We start from the raw sequence: 21,675 nt of genomic DNA on the forward strand, positions 1-21,675 counted from the left end.
CAAAGCTGCCTACCAAACCCCTTCTCTCCTGTGCTAAGCTGAAGCCTGGCCAGCACGGCAGGCACAAGCAAGATGCAAGCAAGTGGCTGGCATCAAAAGGATGTTGCACCATCCCAAACGAGACACCTCTGACATTGCCTTTGCCACCAACGCTGTTACCGTAGCTCTGGATAACCCCCATACCTCAGCACGTGTGCAGGCAGAGGCAGGAAATACAAACCGTGCATCTGCTGGCATGCACAATACAGTATTTCCATATATTTGCATTTTTACTAATGATAGTGAGCTGGAAGGGACACCTGAGTGCTGCCTCGGCAGTGACCAGCAGTGACACGCTCTGCCTGCCCACACTCCTTCCCTTCCTCCTCAGGCTGTTTGAAAACAAAAGGGGGAAAAAGAGGGTGAATTTAAAACACAGATTTTTATTTTCTGCTATTAAATCATGTGCTCTGAAATGAGCTTTAATAATTCTGGACAGTAAACTGCATTTAGCAAAAGGAAAACCTTCTCCAGCATGGAGAGAAGACAGAAATGGCAGGCAGCAAGAGCAAAGAAGGACAGAAATGGTGGGCAGCAAGAACAAAACCCTCTATAGGAGTGACTATGGGCCCAAAAAGCCAGGCAGGGCAAAAGTTTTGCAGCATTTTCATGTAGTTTATGCCAAACTGAGCTCATACAGTAAAAACATGGCCCCAGATTTTCTAGGTGTGGCAGAGCTCAGGATGTCAGTCCTCGCAGGCCTGCCAGCAATTGATCTCAGAACATGTTAGGAAGGAGGCAGACATTATTACCCATTACATCTGATATCCATTATCTGTCTTTTTCCCCCCTTTAACCTTTCTAGCACCCTTACAGCTTGCTTCTCCATCCAAAACAAGTCTCAAACGGCGGTGTGTGTCTGCACAGGCCAGCCCTTCTCAGGTCTCCAGATCAATGCGGTTCTCATCCCGGTTCTCTGGCTCTCACGGAGATGGTGCAGGGACCTCCACTCCATTCCTGGCACTCAACGTGCAGCTCAAACTCCCAGCCTCCTCTACGCACAATTTCACAACCACCTTGTGACTTCTCTATAGCATGTTCATGCTTGCAACAGTCTGCATCTTATTGCCAAATCATCTCCTTGCTCAAGTCCTACCTCAGATCATCATCTTACCACGAAGCCCTTCAGAAAAGCTCCTGCCAGCCTCCTACACTGCCTTCTCATACACTGCATCTCAACCAACTCCTCCCTGCTGCGTTTCTAAAAGCCTCTTGGGAAGGAATTATTTCTCTGATGTGAAAGCAGGTAGTGCACTGTTGGCACCTAAAATATCATTTAATAACACTGTTATTTTCTCTAGACCTGCAAATTTTCCCAAGACCTGCTTCAGGGTTCATTTTGATCTTCCTTAATTAGTGATCCCTTAGAAGCTCTGTTTCATGTCGAAAATCACTTGCTGGAATCATTATTCTGGAGTCACTTGCTACAAATCATAAAGCTGCACTGTTCAAAAGAAATTGAGACGTGGGAGTGCAGAGCAAAATAAATTGCAGCCCCAAACTATGAATATATTAATGCAGCCATAAGTCATCAAGTCCAGTAATAGCAAACAATGCAGCAATACAGCCACAAACACTTAGAGATTAGGAAGAAATATTGGCAGAGTACTTGCTACAATTGATCACCATCTAATAATGCAGAAGGTGAAGTTTTCACTGTGAATAAGCATAAATGTGTAGGCATGGCACAAAATCATTATATCTGATTGCAGTTTAAGACTCACGTCATCATAGCAAAAGCTTCATTCTTGAACTAATAGAATTTAGACATCCTGAGTATTTTATTGTATTGATAAAGGTTTGTACTGAGCTAATGAAGAATGAGTGGGCAGAAGTAGTCAATGCCCAAAATGGATCCATTTTAAAAATATTGAAAAATAAAAAATTGTGTGAAAACACTCCGTGTTGCAAATCCTGAAGACAGTATGCACAGACGTGTCAGTCCAAGGGAGGGAAAGAAATGTTTGATTTCACTCATGAAACACGAGAGAAAACACTGGAAACTAGTGAGGAGCTGCTGAAAGCCCCAGGGGGGCTGCCAGGGGCGCAACAGGCAGGGCAGGCGAGGCAGGCAGGGCTGTAGCGGAGTCCTGGGCCACACACGCAACCCCAGCCCTGGTGATGCTGGGGCCTTGAGCAAACACTCCAGCGCACACCAACACTCCTGCGAGGGCTGAGCCCAGAGGTACCTGCTCAACACCGGTTTTCAGATCAATAATTCTATACGCTGTAGGCCTGAGCGTTCTTCCTGTGGCTCTGCACCGAGTGTGGGGGGGTGTTAATTCTTCATCTGCTTGCAGAAAAGCTGCGTGTGCTAGATCACTGCTAGCCATATCATCTAAATTAGAAAGATGGATTAAAATTAGCCTGTTCAAGCTCAGATTAATTCCCAGCAGAGGACTGGAAGGAAACTAACTGAGCACCGGTCTGCACCCTCCCACCCCAGCTCAGGCAGCTGTCTTCTCCAGCCTAAGCCAAGATGCAGTTTCTGAAACCTTTCCCCTTGCTCTCTGTGCTTTTTCTGAACTCCAGCCGAAATCCAGCTCCTTCCTTCCTTCATGTAGGAGAGTGGGCCAGCTCCGAGTTTTCAGGTTAGGAAACCTTTCTGCAAATGTGTTGATGCACTTGGAACTGGATGATGGCCAAGAAACCAATCAGTCCCAGGGCGAGCAGGACGGCGTGTTATCTGTCTGCCAGCCGCCAGGAGCGTCTGGAAATGGTCAAGATTACCAAGCCAGGGTGGGAGACAAACAACGGGTATTCCCTTTATACCACTCAGCCAGAATAAAATGTGACACGCTATATTAATAACCTGGCGTCACCCAGCAAAACATCTGACCGAGGGGAACATGAAATGCCACGCAGATATCAAGGGCCTGATGGCAAGTCATGTGAAGAACAAACAAGATAGCTGGGTGGCATGAGATGCAAGCAGGGAACAAAACCCTAATGTCAAGCCTTTTTGTGCTGAGCAGAGTCAGCCCCAAATGGTTTGTGATTTTTCCTTTCTGCCAAGGTACTGCTTTAATTGGGCAAGGGAGACTGTTGAGTATTGAATAACATAGAGCGGAGAGGAAAATGGCATGTGCTGGGCTGAGAAGCCATGTAGAAGTCAACCTGCTTAAGTGCAAGAATTTATTACTGGTAGGAACACATCTTATTCATTATAGCTTTTTACTTTACTATTCTAAGAAGTGTTTTCTGTGACTTAATTTAAGAACGTAGCCTTTTTTGTGTGTGCTGTTAACCAGCCACACACAGAAATAAAATTCTGTCTAAATTTATGTTCACAGGCTCCACTCGTTTCAGTAAACAAAGCCAGAACTAACTCCCACCCCTTTCCATTTCCTTGGGTGAGGTGGAAGCAAAAAGCCACTGACTGCTAAGACAGCCTGAGGACATAACCACGGACACGGTGGTGGACCTCACCCCTGCCATGACTCTCCCGTGCACTGGCCCGGTGGCTCAGTGGTGGCAGGGAGCGAGCAATGCCACCTTAACTACACACTGCTCTTACTTGCAAAGCAAGGGCAACTCTTGTGAGGGCTGATAGAGCACAGTTCTCTCTGGGGGCAGGGGCTGAAACCTTCTGGGTGTCTCCAAGACATCAAAAGTTGGCCTAACTCCTACATTATGATGGTGGCCTACAGGGCTTCTCAAGCAAATCTCTGATGTAGAAAATTGAGCAAGCATAGCTGAGTTGCTTATTGACTTGAATTTAACAGATTAGTTAATAAGCCCAGGGACCTCATCACAGAAGTAACATCCTAGCAATGCTCCTTCCTAGACTCCATAATCATCTGAATAGCGTCTTTGGTACTTGAAACACTTTCCAGCATAAAGATGGTTCAATAGCAGCATTCAAGCCTAGAATAGCTGGACTGGCTGCACTCTGTCTTCACAAGGGTATGAAATTCTTGCGGCAGTCTAAGAAAGAAGAATCACTTAGCACAAATAAGGTCTTTTAAAACCGCTGATTAAATAGATATTCACAAGATAGAGCACAATGGCTTTGATGGAGCCATTGCAACCTATTACATAAATCCTCATTCATGCCCATGAGAGCTTTTCCTTTTCTTTTTTAATAACAGAAGAGAAAATGAAGCCACGTAAAAGATATTAAATTGCATAAAAATGTGTGACTGGTAAGTTCATGACTTAAACTCAGAGAAGCAAAGAGATGGAGAGTTTGGGCTGGAGCTCTCGGCTGCCGCGCAGCCCCCCGCTGGGACCTTGCGCTGTGGCCTTGGCTCACTGGCACCGGAGCTCACTGCTTGCTTGCTCAGACCCAGCTCCGCAGCACCAGACACCTCTCCCGAAGAAGAGGATGTAATTGCAAAGTTTATTTATGGATATACAGGGCTGCCGACAATGAAAGCAAAGCGTTATGTGAGGGGTCAGGCTGGTACGTAGAAACTCTGTCCCTTACTCTATAAATGTTCCTCATCTGTGCGTATACTGCGACAGCCCCAGCACCTTCCAGCCAGGCATTAAGCAACGCAGCTGACGCATGTTAGCAGCGCACCATTTATACTTCCACGTACTGCTGTACTAACATGTCAGACCTGATTGAAGGCAATACTTTCACTATAGCTTTGGCAATTTTCTGTGTTTCCTCCCAATAATGGATTTTTTTATTTTTTTTTGGCCAGAATCCACTTCTTCACACATTTAATCTGAAATATATACTATTACATCAGTCACCAGCTGACCTCGTTAGCTGGGCTTGCTCTAATGGAGCTAAAACTGATCTGGGAAAGCAGCGATAAGTTTAATAAATTAGTTTTTAAAACAGTGTATAATTTTACTGCAGTAAAGCAAAAGGGGGTCAGCTTGTTCTTCCAGACTCCACTCCAAACAATTTACTGTCCTTACAGATGAAAAAAATGCAGGCAGTCTTTTGTGATTTGAGTGAAACTAGGGCATTCAATCCATACCCACTTCAAAACTTCACTCACAGATGGCTATTCCTTCAGCTAATATTTATTCTCCAGATTTTCAAGAAAGCCCTTTTATGCTCTCAACAAGGCTAGGTACAGACACAGCATCTCCTTCACTGCCACCTGCCGCCAGTAAATCTCTGCTCTCGTAAGTGTCTCTAACTGCAAATAGATGAAATCAAGCTGCAACCAGGCAGACTCACTCTCCCCGGAGTTAGGGTGTCATACAACACCGGGAGCTCCATGGCCCTGCCAACAAGGGCATGAGGGACCTGGCAACTTGGCCCAGCAGCAGGACTCGAAACAGAAGTCAGTATCCTTGTTGAGACAGCATCAAGAAGCACATTGATCTCAAGAGACCTGTAACTTCAGGAGCAGACAAAAGTGTAATAAAGAAGTTCCTAACCCTGCCTTTCTTCTCGTGGCTGGATGTCGGAGCTCTTCAGCCAAGTGGCTCTACGGGAACTGGGGAGACACACACCAGGGCGACTTGGTGACACGGGACAGCCAAGCTCAACGCTCCCTGGACCTGTAAGGCATCTTCTCTGCCTTGCTTCTTGCAGGAGAGGGGCTAGTTTGTGCCTGCTATGAGCGGTGGGCTTCCTTCCAAATGCTGTGCAGTCCGTATATGTCCACACAGCGGTTCTTCACAACCAGGCAGACACAACTTCTTGTGGATTCGCTGACCCGAGCCACCCCACTGAGACAGGCTGTGGCCCCCACTTCACACTCACCAGCCACTGATGTGGACAGCACACAGAACCAACCACTTCTTTCCTGCTCCTCACCACAAGAAAAGGTTAACAAGAAATGTTTGTTTAGGAGCCCGACAGGTTTTCCCCCCAGAAATGGACTCAGATCACAAGAAGGACACATTTGGAACCTCTCTGGGTGCTTAGCCTGTCTCTGTTCTGCTTTGCAAGGCACAACTCACATGGCAAAACCAGGAATTCAGTTCACTGGCATCACTCTCCATGCGAATTCACCCCTTTTCCTCATGATGTCATCCAGCTTCAACACCCCCAGGGCTTTTGCCAGAGTTGGGAAGTGCTGACGTGTGGGGATTCTCGCTTTAGCTGAAGCAGAGATGATTTATAAGAAATCTCTGACTGCACTTTCTCCAGCTGGCTTCAGAATCTTTGCCTTGGTGTTTTTACAATAAAGCTGCTCCTGGGCTCAGCCTGCCTGGGCTTGGCCCCGCTCCCCTCCCCCTGCACCCACCTGGCACAACGTTCACCCGAGACAAAGCAATGCGAGTTTTCCACGGGTTCATGGAGCTGAGCTGGCCCGCTGCAGGGTGACAGGCAAGCAGGTGGCACCGAGCCACTGGTCCCATGGCTGGACTCCATCCCTTGGGCAAGGGGCTTGCAGCCAGGATGGCTCCCCAAAGACCAAGAGCTGGGAACAGAGATCAGGGGCACTGAGAGCATCGGGACTGGGACAGGCTGCAGCACTTCAGCGGGAAGTCTACCTCAGCCAGCTTTAGAAGGCTCCCACCTGAGCCGATACTCTGCCCCACGTTAAATAGCATGGAAGCGATTACACAGCAGGGTAAGATCCACGTGCCTGTATCTGGAAAAAACTTTGTGTGTTCCTGTGTCCAGCCCTCTGCTACTGCAGACTCCGCACCAGACAACCTCCTCCATGAACTTATCAAGCTTCCTCCCAAGTACTGGGTTCCTTCCGATCTCTAGCACACCTCCCCAGCTGCCCCAGCAGACCGTGAGGTCTCCCTGACGGTATCTCGGCTGGACCACAGCTGCTCGCAGGGAGAGCCCACAGCCACACCAGCTCACAGCCTGCAACTACCCTGCAGGCAGCACGCTGGCTCTCCTCTGCCACTGTTTTCAGCTAATCAGTTTGCAGTGTACAGCCAAAGTTTTTCTTATTAATCCCCACACACGTGACCTTACGCTCCGTATTGCTCAACTTCACCAAGGCCAGGCAAGCCTTCCACACGTGCAACCACATCCAACCACAACGTGCAACAGTGGGCGTACAGAAGATCAAAAGATGGCATCAGCACAAACACAGAGATGAAAATGTTTCAGAAGATCAGATGTAGGATTTATCCCTGAAAAATCCCACTGCTAACTTCCTCCAGCCTACGAGATGTCCTTGCTGTACCACCAGTTCCAGCGTGTTTCCCCCGCAGCTCACTCCTTACCCATTTTACAGCTCTTGTGGCAGTCCACACCTCCAGCTTGCATCTCACCATGTCATATACGGCACCACACTGAACCCTTTGAGATAGACATCTACTGAATTTACTTGATCTGGGAAAAAACCAAGTTGCCTAATATAGAAATGATGTACCTAAGACAGATCTGTTTCACCACTGCCCTCGTATTTTTAATTAACCCCTCCTTCCAAACTAACCACTAAACCATCTTTAAACATCTATTCCTATGCTAAGGAAGTGATAAAAATTGAACCGAAATGTCAAAATACTGCATATAATAAACACTCAAACAATATTATGTACAATCAATGTAAAAATAATAGACTTACATGAGATAACTAAATAAAATCTGATTTAGGGCTTTTCAAGAGCCTTGCTAGCTTGTCTTTTGTATAACTTTTGAAATACTCGGGCTGTGTTGAGTTTATAGAATAATTCTAAGAAATAGACTATAACTAGAAGGACACCGCTTTTTTCTCTCTTTCTAAATAGAGATCAAATCTAAGGACTATTTATCTAACTCCTCAGAAAACCCAGAGTCCAGCCCCTCAGGTATGAGCACTTCGGCAACGCACACGCTGCAGTTTAGCAGCTCTGTATTTCCCTGCTTTAAGCTTTTCTGGATGCCAAGAAGCAGGCGCACATCCCCACTAAGGATGACGGCAGAGGACTTGCCGTCCTCATGTGCCGCGGCGCTGGTGAAGCCGCTGCCAGCTCATCGCCTGCAGCAGCAGCAGCAGAATGAGTGGGAAGGGTGGCAACGGGGACACAGCCATGGGAAGGGACTTCCCTGGTCACCCATCGAGAGCTGCAGCCCTTACTTCTCTGAGATCAATTATTTTATTATATGCTTATATGAAGATTGCAAACATCTGGAAAATATTAGGCAAATGCTGAAGAGAGAGCAGGCTTCTCTAATTAGCAGAGAGCTGCATCACAGCTCCTTCCTGCGTTCTGTGAAAGGGGAATTTTCGGGCCAAATTCTGCAGACTTATAGACTCAGGGCCCTGTTGGCACCCAGCAGACCCGCTGCCTCTGGCTCTCCACAGCATTTGCAGCAAGATACAACAGGTTTATTTCTTTGATTTTTTTAATCTACAGCCTTTGAATTGCTCCAAAATATATTCAGTACCAAATACACCAACTCAACAGGGAAATTGCTTCATGCTCCATCTTGTCTCTTATCAGATGATGCCAAAACACCCCAGATCTGCTCTTGCGGGTGACAAAACTGCCAGAAAAATTTTGGTTGGGAAGGTCCTTGTCTACACACCAAAACATACTTCCTGGATATGCCATGGATCAGCTCACAATGGGGTTTCAGCTGGGGACAAACATGAAAGCATCTTCTGTTCCCATAGGTAGCAACAAGAAGATGGGCTGCTTTGAAGTCTATTGTAAGGCTTTTTTTTCTCTTTTCAGCTCTAGGCAAAGACAAAAAAAAAATAATTCTCAATGCTATGGCAACTTCCCATGGAAAAACTTGTCACCTACCTGCAAATGAACATATGTACCTCAACAATTCAGGTGGGCAGAAACCGTGGTGGGAATACGATAGACTGTGCAGGGATCAAGACTGTGACACCGCACCCTACATCAACATTTGACAGCATCGAGACAATCTCAAGGCTGGTGTTTTAAGAGCCACAAGTGAAGCACAATGATTCAGGCTTAGAAGCATGTCAGGGAATCAAAACGTTAGCCAAGTGATCGGTGATGCCTTGGTTTCCTTTCACCTAAAGTCACTGCTAACAGGCTCTGGCTGACGTGACCAGAAACAAGCCAGGTATTGCGCAGAAATAGCTCTGGTTCCAGCAGGTGGCATGTGGCTCCTCTTGTCCAGAAAACGAAGGCGAGCTGTTCTCTCCTTGTTTGCCAAAAATTCCAGGTATGTTCCCAAAGAGTGTCACCAGGGAAGGATTTCAGACTTCTTGGTGCTGAGGGCTGGAGAGCATCATGGAGTGTCCCTAGAGCCTCCTCCAGTGGCACCAGGAGGACTCAGCAGCCCTCCAGAGCTGCTGAGGCCACTGGGGCGAGGTGGCCCATGCAGAGGTGAGTACAGTAGACCCACAGGCTAGAGGAGAGCGATTAATCTGAAAAAATTACCTGAGATTTTAATTCAGAATGTATTTTTCATGATGATTTCCTCTGCTGGTATAAATCATGATGTGAGGCACTCCTGAATCATGTCTTCACAGGGGTAAGAGTGAGCCCTGTCTGTACGTTCCCCAGAAATTCAATACAGCCACGTTGGCACGTACAGGTAGGAGATGAAGGAGCCATCTGAAGGGGTAACCTGGGGTATCCCACCCCTAGCATATGGGAAAATCTAGGCACAGCAATGCTTTGACGGACCGATGCCTTAAGTAGGTGACCTTCTAGAACAGGTACGAGGCTCCCCCATGATTTCTGGCGATGCAGAACACAAACCCAAATGTTCCTATATCTAAAAAGGGACTGTAGAAACGGGGTGCAAGCTGGTGTAAAGCAGCAAGACAAATCAGCATTCACACACTGCTAGGAAGGGGTACCCCAGGCTGGGAACTCTGTCCAAGAGCTCCAGTCTGGGTCCAAGTGCCACATCTGGGGCCAGCAGCATCCCTGAGCGCTCCATGCCAGGCTCCCGTGACACCCAGGTTGTGCCAGGGGCCTCCAAGAGCGTTTAACACCCCCTTTCCTATTTTTGAGGAAAAAGATCTTTGCCAACAACCTGCCTCTCACTTTTGCAGAGTAGCAGTGCTGCTTTTTCTTGGATAAACTCGTACGGACCGGCACTTGGCACTGAAGGCTGTTTATGAAAACAAGTACCAGCTGGGGGAGGACTTGGGTGGCAGCACACACTCCCTAAAAGCTTTTGGATCTCCTCAGCCCGCTCCAGGGAGAGCCTGCCGTTCGGAGGCAATGAGGACAACTCCTCCAACAGCTATAGATCCAGCCCTCCTCCCACCCAAGAAACCAGCCACAGACTCATACATGGAATTTCCCCTCCTACCAGTTCCTAAGACCAGATGATTCTACCCCAAATATTTGTTTATAAACTTATGAACCAGTAATGATGCACTAAACAGTTTTGCAAAGCAAGGTGAAGTTTGTGCAACAACATCTAGAAAGCTGTATTATTGATAAAGTCAAACAAAATGAATCTAAACAAGGTAAGATTTAATCTCTTCGTTCTTGCATTAAGTCATTCTGAGGACTTAATTTTAAAATACAGAAGTGTTCTGAGAATATTGTGTAATTACAAACCAATAAGAAAAATCATCCAGGAGGAATAATTACATAATTTCTAGATGAACTCACTGCTTAGAAGAACTCACAGCTTAGAAGAGCAGTAATAAATAGATCCTCATATCATTACTGTTGCTGCGGCTGATGACTCACCACTGTTACTGGGATCATATCCCAGAATAGTCATGCTACTCTGTGTACTGCATGCAAAATTAGCCATGAGGGACTTACTATTAAATGAAACAGATTCGGGGGTTTAGGATTCATGTGGTCATATCATAAAAACAAAAGCTGTTAAATATTTTACTTGAACACAGCGTATTTCAGATACCAAACCTGAAGGTATCTGCTCTCCATCAGACAGAATTAGCATCTGCATAAACCAACCGCATGGGTTTTCAGGTAACAACTCCCTGTCATACCCTCCTGGTTCTGGCAGCACAGGATAGCCAGCCCTCTTACACACACCAGCTAAAACATGCCACCCTGAGAGAAAAATACACGTACTTTTATAGAAACGTAAAGGAACAAGTACAGGTATCTGAAACAGTTTATCGAAAAGAAAGAGATTAGCTAATTGAAATTTATGTGCTTAACAGCTAAGGCAGACTGGTGTATTGGTCTGATAGAACTTCATTCAAAATGCGTAACAAAGACATTAGAATGTCCTGCTATTAGACTACTCAGCCTCCAAGAAACACCAGTAGTTTTGTCTAATAACTTAATTGCATGATATAGATGTTATCTGTGCTTACGCGCCACACCAAAGCGTGGTTTGTTTGCCACCTTCAGTGAACACCAAAAGTCCTTGGAAGTGTAGGGCAGATCGCCACGAAAGCCACGCAGGAGACCGACAGCACGCCGGGACTGTGAAAGGGCCTCCCAGCCTACTGCACAACCTCCTTCCCAAACACGTTCTGTTCTTTCACCTCCTGGGACATACACACACCCCAAAGTACATCCGCATCCTTTACCTGCTCAACACGTTTACTGGAAACAACATCAGGAACATCCAAAGTTTACCTTTTGGTTGAATAAAACTCTCTCCCCGTGCATTATAAAATGATCTAGCATGTATTACAAGTGAAAACACTTCCCCCCCCCCCCCCCCCCCCAGTCTCCAAGCAACATCCAGCACTCGGCATACAACAGAACTTTATCAACATGCTACCACTCAAGGTACTTGCTTCCACCTTTTTCAGGTGAACTGCACCTTCAGACTTCGCCAGCCACTAACTCTTCAGGCCTTCCTCTTAGGATGTTGGCTAGTTTCATTTTATGTTGGTTTCTTAAAAGAACTCCTATTCTGCCCTCCAAACAAGCACACCAAATTACAGAAAATCTTTACTTATCATCGCAGCAATCACGCACCAGCGAGTTAACCGAAGCAGCATCCAGATTGCTTTGAAGCAGGCTCCCACTTAAATGTTCTCGCGAGCACGAGCGAGCCCCTGCCCGGTGGGGATGTGTCCCAGTGCTCTCTGCCTGCCCCATGCCCAGCACCTCGCGCTCAGCTCATTTGCAGCACAAGCTCCTTCCCAAAAAGCTCACAGGTAAAGCAGCTTGCTCCCGTCGGAGCCAGGGTGGGTAACGCTGTAACACCAGCCACCACTGAAGTGACACGTACGGGTTTTTCAAACTAGGTTCAAGGTTCTCCAAGATGAAGAAGCTGGTTGAATCAGTGGGCAGTAAACGCGAAGCACCTTGTCCATCTAGCTCCTGTGGGTCACCCTGCAGCCCACTCCACCGCTGCGTCGTGCTGAACCTGCCTCCTTTTCTGCTGTAAACCCTCAACTCTTAATAACTGCTGTGGCTTCCTTGGAAATACGTCAGCTGCTGCCCTAGATACCGAGCCTGCTACACCAAACGGTCTTTTCCAGACTGCACGGTGACTACCAGCTTATTTCTCATGTCACTCTCAGCATCCTTCTGTTCATCCTCATTTCCCCGTTTCTGCCAGCCTACCCAGAGGACTACCACGCTGCTGTCCACCCTTCCCAGCTCCCTCTCCTTCTCTTTGCCTAATATGCAAGAAACCACGTATTTATTTGTTGTTTTTTCAACCTTTAGACAACAAGAGTTTGGCTTGTTTCTCTGCAGACATTAATCCCTCCAGGCTAGGTAATTAATACCGGGCTCCCTGAAGCAGCCTGTCCTTCTAAGATCTTACTGACGCTCCCCAGACCGCCCACTCGCGTCTTTAGCTAACAGCCAGCTTTCGGGCCGTATTATAGCTCTCCCCTTATGAGAGTCAGTTTGAATACTCAAAGTTGTATTTCAAGCTCTCCTAAAAGCCAAATATATACTGTCTATCAAATTCAGTTCCTCTCCTAATTCTCTTACTTCTATAAACAAACCCACCAATCACATATGCTGTGTTTTTTGCTCATGCTTGTGCTTTTGACAGTGGGCCAAACCATCGAAATTGAAAGAGTTTCTAAGCCAGTGCAGGCAACACAATATATGCTCCTTTAAATGTGGCAAATCTGCTTTTAATAGGCTTTTAACGATGACAGATTTTAATCCTGTGGAAGCAATTGTCTAGACTACTACCTGTGCATTTTCACAAGCACCTGCTATATTTGCTTTTCCAGTCCTCTGCTTTTTCTATATTCCTACCCCAAAACCGTATTACTTACATCATCAAATGCGGCATTCATTCCAGTAGTTTACATTATCGACCTATTGTGCTTTATCCATGGCTTCTAAAAATATTTTATAATGCAATCAGGCCCTTCGGGCTAATTTAATTCACTGTCATTTCAGTAGCAGACCTACACCTATTGCTTTCATCACAGAAAACATACGAACACACATCAGGTTCACATGTCCTCCAGCTTTCAGGGAGTAGCTGCTAGGGAAAACCTTTGCATTGCTCCTCCACATTGAATAGCAAATCGGGGGGCACAGCATGTGGCTTTTAATAGAGGGCCCCTCATTCCTGTCACAGATGCTGTGCGTGGTCCAGCAGCTCTCTGGAAAGCAAAAGGGGAGGCTGAAGGGAATCCTCCTAACAGCAAAGTCCACATCTGACACTTGCATTAAAACACAAGTTTCACACAGGCAAACAGGTAAACAGAAAGAAAAATGAAATAAGGGAAGTCTTCTACCATGAAAGAGGAATTGTGAGCGTTTATACAAAGTTTCAGAATTATGTTAACCACTACAGAATTAACTAGTTTAAATTGCTGGTTGTTACTGCTTACATTAATTGTTAAACTTTCTTTGGAGTTAACACCTACACACAGTAGGTATAAACACCTCGGAGGGAGACACACAGTAAAAAATGTTTAAAGCTTCCCATTGCAAACCCCAGTGCTCAGTGTGGTGCGGCTGCTCGCCCAGCCTGGCTCGCTCAGGATGCAACTTGCCTGGAAAGTTCCCGCAAAAACTATTGAGCTGTTTTCAAGAATAAAACTATGGAAAACATGTTCTGCCCACAATAAAAAATGGTCTGTCAGAAGCTGGCTGGGTTTGATTTTTTTTTTTTCTTTCTTTTCCGTTTCAGGCTATTGCTGTAAAGGTTTAATTTGAAACTTGGCAAGAGTGCCTGGCCAGTGTTGGTCAGGGATCAGCCCTTCCTCAGTCAGCTGGGGAGTCAGATGCTGTTGTAAAGCAATCGAGGTGAGAAAGTTTGAAAAATAGGTGGTAACATACCCAAGGACTACTATAGCACACGTGCATGGCAGGGTCTTGACCTTGACCCAGGCTGCTCTGGGTTCATACTGTGGGAATATTCCTGCGGCGATGCTGGGCATGCAGGCCACTGCTCCCTGCGCCACGGCACAGCACCGGCACCAGGGAATGCAAAAATGGGTCTCAGCATTCCTAAGAAGTTCCGGGGCTTTTTCCACTCTTGTATCTTAGCAGGCTTAGGAATACAGATTCTTGTTTCTAAAGCTTTATCAGGATTTTCTTCATAAACCTCTTTTACAGAGGTTAATAACTGGGATAAAGATTTCTTTTAGCTACAAACTTCCTAGCACGTAAGGCAATCTCTGGGCAGTTAGCTTTTTCAGAGAACACCACCATGACAAACGGGTTTGAAATCTGGATCCTGCAGAAGGAATGAGTAAAATTTTGGGTTCTTGCTGACCTGGGTTTTGTTATATACAAAGAATTGTAGAAGTGGTGGGTTTTTTTTTTCTTTTCAAAAACACACCCTCCCATCGCTTGTGATTTCCAGTTGTGCCATCCTGAGAACAGCTCCACAGTACCAGTGAACCGGCCCCCTACAATTTCTCCATTTCACTGGTGGGAAAAATGAAAAAGCTATTCCAGGGGCCATGCGACATTCCCTTCAAGTTACTTCTGCTCAGAACAAAGCCAGGCACACCCTGCACAGCAGCACCCCTACCAACACCATGCCCAGAGCCGGACAGACAGGCGTTGGGCGCTGCCCTCTGCTCCCCAGACCCAAAGCTCAGCCTAAATTTAACCCTGAGAACTAAATAAAGTATTTTCCCACTCACAGTCCTGTCATTGCTTACATCCTGGTCAGCACTGGGTGACACAGAATTGTAATTCACAGCCATGGTATTTATTTTTCATCCAGATGAGATTCCTCAGCAGGACTTTCTAAAGGAAATAAAGTGTGATTAACAATCTTTCTCCCCACATTGCAAAACCAAATCTGTAATCATTATCCAACTCCTATTTCCACTGGTTCTGTTCTGAAAAACTCTGGATTATGGCAGATCTAAGTCAGTGTCCAGCTGCCAGGAGAGGAGAGCTGTCCCGAACCCATGCCCTGCTCACCCTCTGGTTCAGTGAGCCACTTTTGCTTCGTCATTTGGAGGGCAACCATCTACAAAAGAAAGATCCTGAAGCTCATGACGCAGAATACAAAAAGATACCATTCCATGTAACATAACGATGTTAAAAGCCCATTTATTTTTTTATGAGTGTTGTAAAATTATGTTCTAAACTGTCTGAACTCCAGGAAAAAAAGCCATTCGGTTACCTTTGGAAGAACAGAGAGCATCCATCCGAGTGGAGGTGCCAGTACTTCTCAGCAGGGCAATGTTATAATGAGCCACGCTCCATTTCAACCGATCTATCTGACATAGCCGCAGCATCACAGGGCTTACGAAACTACAGATGGTTTGTGCAGACGCCCGGCAAAATTATTAAAATGCTGCATGATGGCACTATTCATAATAAGCAGTTTTGGGCAGACTGGGCTGTATGTAGCAGGTAAGCAGCAGCAGGTCTTCTCCTGCTGCCCCTCCTCCAGCCTCCTCTTTCGCAGCATTTTTATAGCCTTTGTTCAATCTATCACAGATGATCCTCGATGCTTATTAGAATTTCAGTTTTATTTATTTAAATGCTAACTAGATAAAGGCTGTGAAAAAAAAAGAACAAAACAGGAAAGGTTTTCCGAGAGAATAAACCTCATTTTTATGCTTGTGAATTAGCTACCAGACTTTTATTATTTCATTTATGTGCAAGTTTACTAGACATTCCGGGCTGGTTTGAAACCTCCCAGTGACGTCAATGGGCCAGCAAAATTAGAGCTCTGCGAGACAGCAGCACTGCACCCAGCCTGCCCGGGTCTGCTGCTCCTCTCAGGGTGACAGCTCAGACAGATACAATCAATCACGCACTCCTGGCACTGCACCAAAGCAGGGCTGCTTCAGCGTTCACAACAGCAAAAGCTCCCCATTATTTGGAGAATATTTTTTTTTGTTCAGTACAATTAACAAAGAGAGTGGTATTAGAAACTGCAGATGGCAAATGTATTAAAGCGCTACAGCTCTTCACTAAATTCTGGAAGTTTAATTTGTTTGGAAGAAAAAATAAAATTCCAAAGTAACAAAATCATTGCTTGGTTTATAAAGGGATTTAATCATCATTTTACAGGATATATTCCCCCCTGCCCCGATTCCTTGTATGGTTCTGTTGCTTTTTTATGCAGCTATCACTATAAATTCTAGAAAAATGACTGCAAGCCTTTAACAGCAGTTTATCTTTTCTACTTGTTTTTTAAGGAAAGCATATGAAAATGTGTTAATTCTATCAATCTAACTGTTAAACATGAAAACAAACTCAGTAAGAAATCGACCCATGATACTGTTTGATCCAGTGCATCACTGCTGTACGCTGTGAAGCCACGTGGACTCATTTCACTCGGTTCATCAAGGGTTTGTCCCAGCTCATCCAGCCCTTCTCGTCTGAGACATTAAATCTGGCTGCGTGAGCCGGGGTGCAGCACAGGACCGCTCTGCGCAGCGGTTGTCTGAAGAGCCAGACAGCATCTCGGAGCACGTGAGGGGGAGATGCTGGGAGGAACGGGTATCAGCGGTGGAAATGTGATGGTGGCCAGGACATGGTCTCAGGGCACGGCTGCAGTAGCAGGGAAGGAGGGGGGGGCAGGGGGCCAGGGGAGTGGGGGTGGGGTGGGGTGGGTGGGAAGGATCACGTAGGAAGAAATAAAATGAAATAAAATTATCTTAACTCTCTGCAGCACTATTACAAATAATCTCTCAAGCTTATACACAATGGTGATGAGGGAAGTAAAATAATCAGAGACACAGAAGCATGCTTAGAGGTTGCAGAGCAGGGAAGCTAATCAGCAGAGCTCTGCAAGCCAGTGGAGCACCAATGGTATCCCCCCTCGTCAGGATGAAGACCACTGCCTTCTCTAAAAGCGTTCAAGGAGAACCTGGGCTTGTGTAACAAAGTCAGCACGTGGCTTCCTGGTCATCTCTGGATGCCACCTAAACCAAAGGGCATTCCCTGGGGACCCACCGAAGCCAGGCGGGTCTGCTGAACCACCGGGGCAGCTCCTCCATCCAGGCTCACCCTGACAGGACCCACACGGCGAGGGCTGTCTGCGTCACGTCAGGACTTGGGCTTCTGTGTCTTAGACAAGTCAACCAGGAGGAGAAGGAGAAACTGGAGAAACAGCTACGCGTGCATGACAGATCTAGATATACATTAACCTGGCTAAAAAGAGTTTGCCATCCAAATAAAGTGACACAGATTATTTAACTGGAAGTTGAGATAATGAATATAAATATGATAATGTAAAGACAACACTAGCAGCCTCAAATGCTCTAACTTTTATCTTCTGCCTTGCAAAACCAGCATGAAAATATAGCCAGGAACAACTTGAAAAGATACAGCATGAAGGGAAGGGAAAGGTCACTAAATACCAAGCACCATTCCTCCACCAGAATCCCTCCGTAACCAGCTCTTCTAACAGTGAAAGCAAACACTGCATTGCTCAGACTCAATTAAATCCCCATTATTTTATTGTTCAAAATCTCGTTTCAGCCAGGCATTGTCTTCGCTGCAGACACATTTCAAGAGCGTATTCTTTATTCTTCCTACAGCCATTTGTGAGCACAAGAGAAATATTTGGCCTTCTTTTTCTAAATTGTGCCTACAGATTTTTGAGTTCTGTCTCTCAAACCTACCCTCTGCATATAAATCATTTCTTTGTTGAAGACACTACCTATTTATAGAAGGCTAAGGAATTAATATGTGAAGACAACCAAAATGTTTCAAGTACATCTAAAGTCACAGCTAAGCCCCACGAAAACAAGGTAACTTGAAGGTCGAGCAGATTTTTACCCACAGTATTGGTGAGTATTCACTCCCGGACCAAAACTTGAGTACTTCAAAACTCAATAAATAAAAATAAATAAAAATCGTAGTCAGTATATACGGCACCGCAGTATGAAAAGTACTTCCAGCCTTATCTCCAACCGCAAACAACCAACGGAGCTGGAAGTGTTAATGTCAGGGTGGCTGTTCTGCACACTGTGCTTATCACCCCTACCATAACGATGTCGGTATTTCAGTCCTGACACAAGGATCGGCCAGGAGCAGCTGCCCCGCGGACTGTAGCTGCCTGCGGGCTGCGGAGCCCCTCCAGGCCATGCCCGTGCTGTCAGCCAGAAGCAGAGCCCTGCCCTTTCCCTGCACCGCTTCACTGTCTCCGGAGTTTTTCTACTCGCCCATCGGCGCAAGGCAGCTGCCCTTCAGCACTGTGCAGGGGACAGACAGGAGTTTTAAAACATCCCTATGAACAAGCGCCGGCCACGGAGTTTCCCGTTTCTCCACCATGCATTTAGAAGAACTGATATGCCAGTGCACTCAGCTGCTGACAACTATTCTCCGTTTCCCCAGACAGCTTCCAAAGCCCCAGTCCAGCCAGAGCATCCCTCAGCACAGCACTCCCCTCTCCCCACCGAAAAGCAGCAGCAACCAATGCCTCACATCACCCACGTGTGGACGGGAACCACCAGCTCCTCTCCTGAACTTAGACTCACAGCATGGTTTGGGTTGGCAGGGACCTCCAAGACCACCCAGTCCCACCCCACACCACAGGCAGGGCCCCCTCCCCCCAGCCCAGGCTGCTCCCGGCCCCGTCCAGCCTGGCCTTGAGCCCTGCCAGGGATGGGGCACCCACAGCTGCTGCGGGCAGCCTGGGCCACTGAACCTGGTGGAGAACCCGCTGCTCTGAACCTAGAGGCCGTCCCAGCTGGCCCCAGGCTGCACCGTTTAAAACAGCCTCTCTGAAATGCTTCGTTAGGATCTGGTTTTGACAACTCTTCTGCAATATGGAGCAGTTATTTGTTCACTTGCATACCCACCTGGCAGCGAATGGCTACTTGGTTGATTTGTTTAATTTAATTAATGTGTTTTAGACAGTTCAGATCAGTGAACACTTATGCTTCCACCAGCATCTACAATACTTTTTTTTTTTTTTAAATTTTAGTTGAAGAGTTTGCTTATGCATGATGGGACAGAGGAAAGACAAGTTCAGAAGAGGACTGAAAACTTACTAGAGGAACAAAGTGCCTGAAGATACAGTGCAAATGGCCAGCAGTAATTAATGAATTTCAGCCACGACGCATGCCCTGAACAAGCAACCAGCCGGTTACAATGGTCATGATTGGCGAGACTCAGTCTGAAACTGTTATGAGACCAGCACGGGGCGAAGAACGTGCTTTATCGCCACCTGCGCACAGGTTAAGTGAATCTTTATAGGCTAACGCCTATCCTCTCCTTTGTAAATCAACACAGTGGCAGGGCTCCCTCTGAGCTGTACAGTTTTAAATGACCTGAAACTTCTCCAACTGATCCGATGGGCTCCAATAGCTCCACTTGTCTCCGGGACCCATCTTTGACAGCCCCCCCTCTCAGGATTATGGTGGTGTTGAGCTTTTATTCGAGTTCTGCACTTCCTCAAGCTAAAATTACTTATGTTGCTCTTGCAGCTACAAAAATGTATGTCTCCTTTCTCTGAATGAAACGCTTATTTCTGTGACATCCTCTGCTCTGTGCAGGTGTTGGCACTGTCCATAACTAACGCACACAGTCTCTCCTCTTCCTTGCATTTGTAATTCTGGCAAATCAACTTAATGCTTCCCACCCCTTTCCTCCTGATCCAATACCCCTCAATCTTAGCTTACTGGGGTTCCGTCTCAAGAGGAACTTCCTAAATCCAGCCAACAACTCCCCCTGCCAAAAGGGGAAGCTGTGGTGATAATTCTGTATCTACATAGATCTAATATGGATTCTGCTAACGCTCAGCAACAACCTGCCACTGTGTCAGGTGCAGCCACATGATTCCTCACTTATACCCGTCCTTCAGATCTGGCACGATGTTGAGAGCTGCCAGCAAAGGCGCATCCTCCTCCCTGAGCTCACCCAGCCTGATCTGCCAGCACCAAAACACATCCCTCATGGCCAGGTGCCTTTGGAGATAACTCGTGCACAAAAACAATTTTGCAGGGGCAATGTTATACAGATTTTGACAATCCCGTGGCCACTGCTTGCCAAGATGCTCCTAGGATCTCCCGCGCACACCTGGGTATCACATACGAACTGTCCTCTACCGCTGCAGACAAATGGGCATGTATGGAGAAAGGAAAGCTGAAGGATTTTGGTACAAAGATGACAAATTTGGGCAATGTGCTTGTCTGAAACTACGAGACTGTGCAACGTGCTGCACAGCAATTGTACATCTGACACCTTCATTGCACGGTCCTTATTACTCTGCAAGCATTGCAGCTGCCTGGGAACCTGGGAGCAAATACCAGAGTCAAAGAGCACGAACACGGTAAGGTCGCCAGCACGCCCACGTGAGCAGCACGTGCTGGACCTCTTCAGCAGGGCAGGAGCTCCTGCTGTCAGCACACTTTGCCCTCCTGAGCACACAGCCGCCATGCCAACAGGGGAGGCGACACGTGCCACCAGGTCTGTCCTGCAGAAGGGCAGAGGGTGCCAGGGCAGCACTGTGCCACCGATGCAGCTCTGCCAGGACGGCATGGCCAGCAGCAGGGAGAATGACCTCGCCGTCCACCCCAACCCACAGCGCAGCAGAGAAAGAGCAATCTTCCTCGTCTCAGCTATCTATCGATTCACCAGCGCCGCACCGAGTGCGGAAGACACAGCCCTAATGTCTATGCAATGTAATGACAGATGCTGTTGGGTTTTTTTAATGAAGAAAACCTCACACTAACACAAACGGGTCCTTGGGATGGGGAGGACGTACAACACCTCGCATGGACAACTCAAGCAACTGGTGGGACCCTCCTTCCTTCCCCTTCCTGCTGCCTCCTTGTTTCCAGGTGGTCCTTGTTTCTTCCTTTCTTAACATCTGCTTTAACCAGAGGTCTTCCAATAATACAGTAGTGCATTTTCCCTCTTCTTTATATATTTACCTTTCCATTCTCCTGTCCCTGAAACACCACACATGGCTCTGCTTGATGAGCAGACTCTGAGCTCTGGAGAAGGAAAGCTGACTGTGTATCTTTACAGACCGTTTAAAGACTCAGACCCTCAATATTTTTATTAATATATACAAATACTGAGCTATAGGTTCATCTTGAAGCCTAATGCAGAGAGAGTCACAGTTAAATGATTATAAGTAATAATAAGATTACATTGGATAAATTCTGTGTAAAACCAAAATATGTATGTGTATAGGTAAGATTAAAGAATACAGTATTTGAACATCTAGAATATAAATTTTCTCTATATTTTATATTCTTACAAGATGCTGTACAGACTAGATGGGGTATCTGAAACTGTAAGACTATATTTCACACTACCCAATGACTTCATATCTTAACTCCAACAGCGGACCTTTACCTATGGAAAGGAAACCCATTTCTGGGCAGTCCATCAAGCACAAACCTGTGGCACCTGTGGCAGGACATGCCCTTGAAGGTCCCCTCCCATCTCCCTCTGCCCTAACACAGCCAGATCAGAGCAGAGGCAGCAGCGGCAGCTCCATCTGCTTATTAAAATGCAACAGTAGTTGACAAC

The 21,675-nt window shown here is 46.5% G+C and overlaps 1 protein-coding gene across 5 annotated transcripts in view; it reads right to left on the bottom strand.

Annotated features, from left to right (window-relative positions):
- Positions 1-21,675, bottom strand: part of PDE4B (phosphodiesterase 4B) — a 215,557-nt gene that overhangs the window by 70,994 nt on the left and 122,888 nt on the right. The window contains exon 1 of one of the 5 annotated variants that reach the window (XM_037403907.1): positions 11,761-11,798. The exons of the other annotated variants lie outside the window; for them this stretch is intronic. Within the exon in view, the coding sequence (XP_037259804.1) occupies positions 11,761-11,783 (23 nt within the window). The 5' untranslated portion in view covers positions 11,784-11,798. Of the gene's footprint in view, positions 1-11,760; positions 11,799-21,675 lie in introns of those variants that run through there. 5 annotated transcript variants of the gene reach the window in all.

The sequence above is a fragment of the Falco rusticolus genome, chromosome 11 (assembly GCF_015220075.1).
Source record: "Falco rusticolus isolate bFalRus1 chromosome 11, bFalRus1.pri, whole genome shotgun sequence".
Lineage (NCBI taxonomy): Eukaryota > Metazoa > Chordata > Aves > Falconiformes > Falconidae > Falco > Falco rusticolus.